Source organism: Glycine max, chromosome 2 (genome assembly GCF_000004515.6).
Source record: "Glycine max cultivar Williams 82 chromosome 2, Glycine_max_v4.0, whole genome shotgun sequence".
NCBI classification, from domain to species: Eukaryota; Viridiplantae; Streptophyta; class Magnoliopsida; order Fabales; family Fabaceae; genus Glycine; species Glycine max.
In genome coordinates this window covers 15,256,611-15,268,046 of record NC_016089.4, presented here as the reverse complement: position 1 = coordinate 15,268,046, position 11,436 = coordinate 15,256,611, and the positions used below count along the sequence as shown (strand labels likewise).

The following is an 11,436-nucleotide window of genomic DNA, read 5'->3' as shown; positions in this document are numbered from 1 at the left end:
AGTGTAGAAATAGAAAAAAATTGATTTTATATGTAATTTGAAAAAAATCTGTGCAAATATAATTTACTTTTTTTAAAAATAAGAATTGTAGTCCTTATAAAGGCTTAACGTTGATAATATGAAACAATGCAATGGATATATATATATATATATATATATATATATATATATATATATATATATATATATATATATATATATATATATTGTGTAACAAATCAAATTTAATGTTTGTTGCACTTATAAAAATACATTAGAATTTCCTCTGGTTGTGTTATTTTGTTGTTTTTGGTGTGACAACATTGGGCATTCGGATTATTTAGCTGTAGCTTTCATATTTGTGTGAACATCTCAAATAAAATTGGGATCTCGAACGCAACCAACTGGAAAATTAATTGGATTGTCCATATGTTACAGGTCTATGAAGCTATACCCAGAGCTTGATCAGAGTTCACAGAACTTAGCTGTCACAAAAACCACACTCCTTTATCACGCATGCAATGGTTCAGTATGCCCTCACCAATTCGCGCAAGGATTCATACCTTAATTTCTATAAGGTTATAGACTCTTTCTTCTAATAGAAAAGCATTAAATAAATACAAGAATTACCATTATCATGTTAACTTTTTTTTTTCCTTTTAATTTTCCACGGGTATCTTTATCTTTCTTAGCAGATATCTGAACCGTGATTCACCGTATCTTGAAGTAGTAGAGGCGTGTTTGAATTAGCATTAGGTTCAGTTGAAGGCTAATCTTTTGTGAGTTTAACATTTAGTTAGGTGTATATTGAAAAGTGTAATTTGAGAAGTAGAAAAAATCTCTAATCGCTTTGGCGCTCTTTGCATGACAAAATCACTTTGATGCTTGAATAAAATAAAGGGGATAAACATAGTGGTTAAAAGTGAAAAGTGAATAAACAATTAAAAAATCTAATATATATATTTAAAATCAGATTTACTAATATATTTTTAACATAACAAAATATGAACAAAGTTACTACAATAATTAAACAAAATCAATAGATGTGTTGTGGTGTGAATATGGATCGTTGATGTGTGGTTGACCAGGAGCAATGGATTGAAATCAAAGGGTGGAGTGAGGAGTGAGCTGTGTGATGATCGTACTAAAGGGAAAGGGATGTGTATTAATTTGTTGCTTTTCTCGATTACTGGGAAGTGGAAACTGAAAAACAAGGATTGAATTGAAGTAACCCGAAACATGAATTGACAACTGAGGTTGATCACACTACACTTGTGCAATAAACAGCCGGAGAGAGAAAGAAAGGAACAACCACATCCAAACCCAGCCAAATTTTTTGCATAGAAATTCTAAATCCACCCTCTTTCTTTTGTTCCGCAACCCAATAATTGTAGTAGTCTAGTGTGTAGGGGCTCTGCCTTTTTGTCTCCAGCCACAACTATCAACAGTCAATTAATTTAGTCTCAATGAATGCGACCCTATTTAATATCTATATCTATATATGCATTGTTCGTCATGCCATGCATTGCATACCTCCTTCTCATAATACAAGGTGCTTACCTTAGCAGTTAGCACACGTGACATGTTGCAACATGATGATATATAGTGAGATGACTAATTACATTTTTGTTGTTTTAATTATATATGAAAATATGCAATTTTTAAAATTGTTTATTTATTTGCACATTAAATTAAATATTTTTTTAAAAAAAATACTTATATGCTAGCATTATATAATATGTGGCACACATAGAATAGAATAGAGGAAGAAAAGGCTGAGAGAGCCAGGATCCCTCCACTGCCATGCCGCCCTAGTGCTAAGTAGTCATGGCTCTATGATCATTTTTTCTGACCCCAATAGCTAACCAAGACAACTCATCATGCATGTTCCCTTTCAAAACTTTCTTAGCTGTGCTGTGCTCTCTTCTAATTCATTTCACTGTGCATCTCTCGTACCCTTTCTTTAATTCACTGTTACACAAGATGGGTTATGTCTCTCAACACCTTCCCCCTTCTCTCCTTTTACATTTTTCACTTCTTCTATATATACTCTACTACACCACTGTGTGTTTTGACATTACAGACTTTAGTTTTATCGTCTCTGGCCCTTAGTTTATATCCCTTTGTGTATCTAATCTTCCACCTATTCATCTCGTTGTTTTCTTCTGCCTCACAAGTTTGGAATGAAACCAAACCAATCTTGTCCTTTCACCACCTAGAGTTTTCCTTCCCGTCCTCTTAATTCTCCTTCATATAGCTTATTTTAACTGCATGGCTTTTACAGTGTACTACAGTACATTATTCACCTCCAGCATTCAAAGTGTATGATCTACATTCCTCCGTTTGTCTTTTGTGGTTCCATGTGTTTCTTTTCTGTACAACCAGATGTAAGTGGTGAACTCGGAGATTACAATGTTGAGGTGAAATAAAGGGTCACAAAGGAAAAAGTGAAGCTGCCAGCATGATCTAGCTTTGGTTAGTGGGAGCGAGAGAGTGCTAACCCTCACTAGGTCATGCTGTGCTAGCCTCACTCCTTCCTATTTGGAGACCAATATATTCCTAACAATCTCAAAGATACGAACCTTGCTATCTACCTAAAAGTAAAAGGTGAGTATATCTGTGTAAGGCACTTAGTAATTCAGTATAGTCTATTCTTTATTTTTCTGAATGATAAAAAAAAGTATAGTCTATTCTTCTTTCTGCGTTTCTATTATGTCAGGCACGCATAGTCTATTCTTCTTTCTGCGTTTCAATCATGATTGGTGTCGGGAAGTCTTTGCATTTAGCGTTCCAACCAACAAATTAAACGAAATGTGTGTTGCTCATTTGAAGTACCCCAAAACATGGAGCTGGAGATCTGCACAAGTTTTATATATTAATTAGCTTGGGACTTGACGCTAGGGGATGTTCTTTTTGTAACGGTTTTGTTGTGCTTTTAAACAATGTCAAGTGCGTTTAGCAGTTGCATGACATCTTTGAACATCGTAATATATAACTGCATAGATAGTATTCATTTGTATATCATAGAGAATAGAACTTGCAATTTAGATTTACGTCAATAGTTTTTATTTGAAGTCTTATTTTAATGCATTGTTATTATTTAATTTCTTAAGCTCTTTTTTTGAAATGTTATTAACATGAATTGTTGTACATAAATAACATTGAAATCCTAATGCTGCAACTATGTGATGTGAACTGTGCAGATTTTCTGTATAGCGCAAGAATTTGAGCCGTGCATGGCACAATTAATTTTTTGTTCTTTCTGTATGGTGGGGGTTTGTGATTGTCGGTGCATGTTTGGAAGTACAATTTCCACTGGAGAATTCGCGTTATTTTTTTTCTCTGTATTTGAGTGATTCTAACAGTGTACACAACAAGGGCGAAAAAGGATCTTATGATTAATATTAGTACTAGATTGTATTCATTAATTACGCTTAGTTTTTATTTTCCTCTCGGAATGTACTAGAATGAGTCTGGCCTTAATGTCTTTTATATTTTATTCATCTTGTACTACAATATTTTGTTAATATCCATGGGAATTAAAGTCAAATATCAAGAATTTTATAACAATTTTCACACAATGTTGAATTAAAATCGTGATATGAAGCATTGAATTTAAATTAAACAGTTTGCTCCTATATTCACTCGGTTCTATTATTCTTTTATCATTAATTAGGACATGTGAAATGACCTACTTGGAGAGATAGACAAACAAAAATATTGTATAAATTGTTATATAAATTATATTTCTTTTATATTTCTATTTATACTGAACTATTATATTATATTTTGATGGTGTCAAATTTGTATTTTGATTTAAATTTAAGTCAATACAGTGTTACATAATGATAACAAAAGTAAACTCTTCGGAACGCGTGATAGAACACGCCCTTCACGTGAGGTTAGCAGTGACGAAATACATTCAACTTTCAACTTTAGCGGTCATAAGTGAAATTTAAAACCGTAAAATTACGTTGACCCAAAATAAAGCAGTGTTTTTTTTTTTTTTTACTTAACCCTTTAATTACTTGTCTGAATTTTTATTTAAACTTAATATTAATATATTAATTATTTACACCTAATCAACTGGTAAAAAAAATTATTTTGTTAAAATAAACTAATTTAAATGTGTATTTATTTACTAATTCAACTGAAGAATAAATTTTTTGATATTAACGTGAATTTGTGAGTTATAAAAAAAAACAGGTTATTTTCTAATCTCCTGACCCTGTAAATTACCGCAAGCCATCGTTGGAGGGTGCTAATTTTTTTAGTTTTTGGTTTTCCTTCTTTCTCTTATTTCCTTCACTATAATCATCGTCAATTGCGACCACGGCGAACGACAGCGGTGAATCGACCAATGTTTTGTTTTTCTTTTTAGTTTGTGCATTGTCGTGGTGTCGTTTTGATGAAATGGTCGCGGTGGTTTTAATGGTTTGGGTTTGGGATTTTTCTTCTATTTTGATATGTGATGCAGCGTTGAGGAGAGGGACAAGATGGGTTCAGGACAGCGGCGCACGGTGGTCCTCAACGGTGAAACAATTGTCTAGGCCTGGGAACTGGAAAGAGAGTTAAGGGGAGATAATCAGGTGTATAAGATACTTGGTATATCCTTTTAAGATATATTAATCTAATGGCTACAATTGTTTCTTGTCCATAATGAACCATTTGAGGTGCTCCACCCTAGCCTTGACCTACTATGGAATCTGTAACTCATCTTCAGGTTTCTTGAAGTCATGCAGAATATTTCTCATTTTTTTACATTAACCCTATGTATATATTAATCTTTTTTAATTGTTTTACAAGGACTTGCTGTAATAAAAGAAATAGAGTTTATGTGTAATTTTAAAAATCTCAAAGAAGTGTTGCTATAAGTAATGAATCCTTTTTTAAACTTTGGGTTAAATAATGTTTTTATTATTATTATTGAGAATCTAGGTGAAACAACACATTTCAATATTGTTATTGAATCAAAACATATGACAAAAAAGAAGGTAATGAATCCTTTTAACAACAAAAGAAAGTAATGAATCTATTTATAATAATTTATTAGTTGTTTGGTGGATTCTGATTAGATCCGGTACAAAGGCGATTCCAAGGTCTAGATCTAAATTTGGAGGCTAAAACAGACGGCAAAGCATGGTGTTGATGATGGCACAATGACAGTGAAGTACCTGTAAGGACTCCAACGTATAAATTGGTGTTTGTGAGAGATGAGAGTTAGAATTGTTTCATACCTAATACTGGTTTATATGTTAGTGTTTTAGGCGGAAAATTTTGAAAACATTACATTAACACCGCTTCATATGTTTGAAGAGTAAAAATATTACAGGGATATTTCATTCAAATCTTACACTTAACATCCTTATAATGGAGATCCTTATAATGGAGGTGAATGTAATAATTAAAAAAGGAAGACATATTTATGTAATTACATGAAATCTTAAGAAATATTGTTATAATTTACTCTTTTAAATTTAAGGAATTATATAAAATAAAAAGTTTAACATATTATGAAGAATTACAAACATATTACGACTAAATGCATGAGCCAATTAGGACAAGAATATTTTAGCATTAACGATTAATCTCAAGTTCAATTTTTATGACTCTTAATATATTGTCTAACACGAGCTGACGTGATTTATACTTTTGATCCCTATGATATGTCAATCATAAGATACTAAAATATACTTAAATGTGCAATTCACCCATTTTCATCACCAAATTAAAGAAATATAATTAGATCATATCAATATATGTGTTACAGCATGTAGGTAACACAACAATAGTTGCACATTATTATCTAATATCAGATCAATAAAATCTATTAAAAATTATTAACGTAGCTTGTGGAACCAAACTTGCATAACTATTATGTTTAAATAACTTAATTTGTACAATTGAAACTTAAGAGACTAAAAATGCATAATTACTATAACTGAAAATATTTAAAATATAATTAAGACTAAATTAAAATTCTACCTCCATCTCTAATCAGCACGTCAATATTTACATGCCTTAAAATATAATTAAGCTTAAATTAAAATTCTACCTCCATCTCTCATCAGCACGTCAATATTTACATGGCTTAATGTTTACATTTTGGAAGCTTCTAATTTCATTTTCTAAGTTGAATTGAAAATCTCAAGATTAAAGATTAAATTCCATGAGATTTTAGAATGTTCTATACCATCTTTTCATGCACTTAATTCTTTAAGCGAGAGGCTACTTTGAAGAAACAAACGTCATACGATTCAAAATGTAATAGTTGGAACGCTTAGTTGTGACGATACCCAATGAACTGGGATCATAATAATTCCTACAAAGACACCCTAACAAAAGAGCAAAGAAATTGCAATGGCATAAATTAACTTTACTTTTATTCTCATTATTTTTTTGGTGAAAAATGATAAATACATATGGAAATTGAAAAACATTTTGGTATGGAAATAAGTGATTTTACTAATCAATCCCTAATTCACATATCCAATATAATCGTATTTTACCTACGTTAAGAAGTTACCTTACTTTAAAGTACTTGTGAGTTTTGTATACGAAAAAGAAATTACACGTGCATCACATTTTATAACATTTGACAAATAAAATACAAAGGGCACGTGCTTAGATGACGGAGTCAATTAGGCTGAAAGAGGGAGGCAATAAACATTTCCACAGTATTGTCATAATAATACAAAAGAAGACAATAGTTTAAAGAAATTAAAAAGTCACTTTGTCTTCGGACACTTCCAAATAAAAATGAGATGGATCAATTTAACGTCATAAACCTCACAAATTCTTCATAGCTAACTCGACCATCTCCATCCAAATCAGCTTCTCTAATCATTTGTTCAACTTCTTCGTCTGTTAGCCTCTCTCCCAATTTCACCATTACTTGTCTCAGCTATATATATATATATATTATAAAAAAAAGTATCATTTTAGTCATATTATACTGTAAGGCAAATGCTAACCATAAGGATACTGGTTAATTAAAGAATTAAAGGTAAAAAAAATTATTAGGATAAATAAAATTGTATTATTCATGATTTTTTTTATGATTTTTACAATGAATAATTCTTAATCAGTGTCTTAATGAACACTATTAACAAGACCCATTATATAAGGCAACGGTATTTTAGTATGCATGCATGAAGGTGCAGAAATGCAGATTGAGCTGCATGCCAAGTTTGTTTACCTCAGTTGCTGATATATATCCATCATTATCCCTGTCGAATACTTTGAACGAGTCTTTTAGCTCCTCAGTCTGATTTTCCTAACAAAATTGACAATTAATATATATCATGACCTTTACTTAAGCAGTCATATTATTAATATAAATAATGACAGATTTTCCTCAGTCATATTTTTAATAATGACAATTAAATTGACACTTAATATCACGACTTTTCTATCAAATATTAACAATTAATAGTGACAGATTATCCTCCTCCCCTCCCCACCCTTCCTTTCTTTCAAGTTTTTTGACATGATTTCTATTTGTTACCTTCATTGTCCTTCCCATAATTTTCAAGAAGTTTTCAAAATTTACACTCCGGCCATTTCCATCAATGTCAACTTCACTAATCATTTCTCGAATTTCTTCTTTTGTTGAGTTTCCTTCTAATGATCGCACAATGGATAAGAGTTCGTCCACCGAAATGAAACCTAGACCATATGATCACAAACATTCTCAATCAAAGTTAACTAAAAATGCCCTTAATAAATTAACCATCAAATGATGGACATTAAACAATATATCAACATTTTTATATATATAGGTTAATGTGAAAAAGACCACACCGTCGGAGTCCTTGTCAACAACGTCAAACGCTTCATGGAATATAGCTATTTGATCTTCTGTCCATGCATTTGCCATTATATATTTTGCTGCAGCAGCTAGCTATAGCCTCAACTGAAGTGGAAATTAAACACGAAACTCTAATAGTGTAAATTTGGTTATTGCAAATATGGAGAGCAATTTTAATTTTGTCTTATAATGCTATGTTCCTTGAGTTTCTCTTTGCTTTTATAGATGTGTTGTGGGGACAACTTTTCTTTTTAGTTGAAATAGTCAAAAGCACGTTCGCTAGAATTCCCAAGTATATTCAAACTGGAATTTTTCCAGAAGGGTGCACAGGATTCGACTATTAAATGTATGAATTTGTCAATGGAGTTTTTCTTAACTTCAATTCTTTCTTGTCCCAACTCCCAACTACAAAAGTAATCATATGTGGTTGCACGCATGCAAGTATTGGTGTCCGTGACAATTGGAACAACTTCTAATGAATATCAACAAAATTTATCTGCAATAAGTAAAATTTCGTTTGTCCATCAGGGTCTATTTTAATTTATTCAACATGATATATAAGTGTTATAAATTTTTTATATTTGTTTTTAATTTTTACAAATAAAAAAAAGTTTCTCTATCTTTCCAAATGAATCAATATATTTAAAATTAATATTAAAATAACATTCTTGTTTTATTATATATTGAGAGGTAGGAATTTTAAATGCAAGAGTTAGGGCATATATGTGTTATACAACTTAATTATTTCGGACATTATGAGTTTAATTTTTTACCGAAATAATTATGAGTCAAGTTTTATTTATCTTTTGATCGAATTTTAAATTAGTCAAAGTTCTCTCCCCTAATGAAAAGGAGGATTAAGACAAAAAAAAATGATTGAATCATTAGTTTAAATTGGACATTAAAGTAATTTGAGTAAATTACACTTATATTTTTTGAAGTTTTGTAAGATATTAATCAATAATATTATAAAAATTGCCTGATCAATGTCACGTGTGTCGGCTAGATAATTTTTTAAGTTTTTTTCCCCTCAAAATCCATATAGTTCACGGGTTTCAATGCCAGTATTTTTTAAACAATTAAGGATATTAATGAAATATATAATGGGAGTGTCATCATAGTATTTTTCAAATAATTATAAGGTGGTTAGTGTAGGGTTGAAATAAATAAGAAGTTTTATACAATCTTACAAAATGAGTGTTAGTACTCCTCTTGATTCATATATAAGAAAAAATAATTAAATTTATATTATTTAAAAAAGTTAGTTGATATTATTTAATTTTTTAATTTTAAATTAAAAATAAAATTATTTCTAAAATGTCTTTGATTAGATTTGTTATAATAAATAAAAAAGAGTTATTAAAAATAAAATTATAATTAAATTAATGGCATTTTGAGAATGATAACATTAAATAAGATAAAATTAGTTAGATTTATTTATATTTAAATATAATATACAAAATCATTTTTTTTACTTATATATGAATCAAAAGGAAATATATGCTACTCAAATAATTTAGTTAGTCCTTATAAAATTTGCGTAAAATCAGTATAAAATCAAACATGTTAAATTTAAATTGGGTAAACTAGACATAGCTGACGACAATCTAGTCAAATACGTTCAATATTTTCTATTATTTAATTTTTTTTATCATTATTGGGATATTTCCAAACATTAGGTTAATAAATTTTATCTAGAAGACTAAAATCCTCACCTTAAATAGACATTTATAAATGAAATTTAATTTATAAATTTATAAAGTTATGAATATTATGATATTTTTTATTTAATGGAGCTTAATGTTGAACGTTGAATGAAAATGACTTTCACCAATTTAATAATCAAATTGATTTTTAAGACCTTACTACAGATACTAAAGTTGTTAATTATGTAACTTCAAATATCAGTCTTTCCCTGTCTTGGACCCTCTTCCTAAATTTTTTAGCACAAAAAATAAATACGAGTCTTTTATTTAAATTATAGATGAACAAACCCCCCAATATCCTATTCACACCTTCCACATTATCTTCTCTGCATTCTAGCTTTATAATGAATTTGTTTATCCTAGTCCAAACTTAATTGGTTGCTTTTTCTTAGCTTTGTTTATACTTTATATAATATGAATATATTAATAAATTGTAGGTTAATAAATTATATTAAAATTACAATTAACATTATTTAATTATTACAATTCAATACAATTAAACTATTTAATTTAAGATCAATGCTTTTATTGACTCAATAACTTATTCGATTTTAAAAACTTTAGTATATACGCATACCCATAATACAAGTAAGGATACTAAAATTATCAACCACAGAAGTTTTGGAACAGTCTTTTTCTTAAATATAGGTGGTACAAATACCCTAATATCTTATTCAAACCTTTCACATTATCTGCCCTGCATGCTAGGTTTACAATGAGTTTGTATACAACATGGTTGCTTGCTTTTTTGTTCATCTTTATTAAGAATGGGTTTTGGCATTTGTAAAAAGTATACATATGACACGATCTAAATTTCAAACTTGATGACAGAGATAATTTGACTGAAGTTTTTTCCTTAAATAAAATAGGACATTACTTTTTGCACGCCTTTTTTTTTGTCAAATTTTATTAACATTTTTATATACATAGCTGGATTCATTGTGCTAAAATTGAATTCCAGAATGATTTATTTTTACATAATTCTGGAAATTAATTTCTAAACTTGTGAACGCTGAAACTTATTTTCATATGGACATCAAAATGTACGTGCCCATGGATTTGTACTTGCAGAAGGATTTATTGGCATTTATGTATTGCCTTTTCGTCGTTGTTTTCATATATGAACATGAAAATGTACGTGCCCATTGATTTGTTCTTGCAGAGGGATTTGAATTGGCATCTATGTATTGCCTTTTCGTGCTGTCAAGTTTATATCCACGTGGATTGCAATATTACCTCAGGTGATGTTCTTAGTTCTTACATATCCTCTTATTATATTGTCGTTACAATAATTTTTGAAATCTAATCTTCGAAACTGTGCACATTTTATTACTTCTAAAATGTAATTTCCAACACTATTCTAAGGAATTTCCAGAACCTAAATTCTAAATTTGTTTAAATTTTATATACTTCCAAAACAATAAAATCGAAGTTTTGTATAAAAGGGGGTATTAGAACTAGTTGAAAACAGTCCCTTAACTATTTTTCTATAATTTTTAAATAAACGTAAAAAAATGATTAAGAGATGTAAATAAATAGTGTATTTAAGGAATTATCTTTTACAATAACCATATGATAAGAGGCCAGTTTTCAGAATTAGTTAAAGGGTAAAACAGTCAAAAAATATAAGTATTCCCTTTATTATTGGTAAAGATAAAATTTGACCAAAAAACAAAAGAGCGCCCTTAAAAAAGAGAGTGCAAAAAAATGGGCCAATAAAATACTTGGGTAGGCCAGGCCCATACCTACTTGGTTAGGTTTGTTCATGTTGCAAAGCTGGTCTCTATCTCTCAGCTGGAAAAGCATAACTAATGTCAAATTATCAGGCTCTCAGATTTTATTAGAGCATTATATTCCTTAATATATTATCCTTCAAAAGGTTAACATTAACAGACATATTGGATTAGTATCAGTTGATAAAAAGAAAGGAATGTTAGACCC

General features: G+C 29.7%; 1 protein-coding gene, 1 long non-coding RNA gene and 1 other non-coding gene across 5 annotated transcripts; 2 read left to right on the top strand and 1 right to left on the bottom strand.

Moving 5' to 3' along the window:
- The first annotated feature begins 1,753 nt into the window (after nucleotides 1–1,753).
- On the top strand, nucleotides 1,754–3,529 carry LOC121173073 (uncharacterized). 2 transcript variants are annotated; one of them, XR_005887213.1, is made up of 2 exons: nucleotides 1,754–2,586; nucleotides 3,183–3,529. It is a non-coding gene; the product is annotated as an uncharacterized lncRNA (long non-coding RNA). The 2 variants fall into 2 exon arrangements; XR_005887212.1 differs by having other exon boundaries at nucleotides 2,699–3,529.
- MIR167B (microRNA MIR167b) lies at nucleotides 2,408–2,528 on the top strand. The gene has a single exon (NR_048588.1). It is a non-coding gene; the product is annotated as a microRNA MIR167b (primary transcript).
- Nucleotides 3,530–6,617: 3,088 nt separating the features above from the next.
- Nucleotides 6,618–7,943, bottom strand: LOC100778454 (calmodulin). 2 transcript variants are annotated; one of them, XM_041006863.1, is made up of 4 exons: nucleotides 7,783–7,943; nucleotides 7,487–7,647; nucleotides 7,178–7,255; nucleotides 6,618–6,883 (listed from the first exon to the last, which is right to left on the bottom strand). In XM_041006863.1, exons 1-4 carry the CDS (start codon nucleotides 7,856–7,858, stop codon nucleotides 6,749–6,751), a joined length of 450 nt encoding a protein of 149 aa, XP_040862797.1. In that variant the 5' UTR covers nucleotides 7,859–7,943; the 3' UTR covers nucleotides 6,618–6,748. The 2 variants fall into 2 exon arrangements, with proteins under 2 accessions (XP_040862797.1, XP_040862798.1); XM_041006864.1 differs by having other exon boundaries at nucleotides 7,178–7,246.
- Nucleotides 7,944–11,436: the final 3,493 nt, after the last annotated feature.

Bases quoted from the DNA above. Each gene is read 5' to 3' on its own strand.
- LOC100778454 (XM_041006863.1), bottom strand. From the start codon at position 7,858: ATGGCAAATGCATGGACAGAAGATCAAATAGCTATATTCCATGAAGCG. The intron at 7,648-7,782 runs GTGTGGTCTTTT...CATATGGTCTAG, and splicing joins TGTTGACAAGGACTCCGACG to GTTTCATTTCGGTGGACGAA. The intron at 7,256-7,486 runs GTAACAAATAGA...CAATTTTGTTAG, and splicing joins TTATGGGAAGGACAATGAAG to GAAAATCAGACTGAGGAGCT.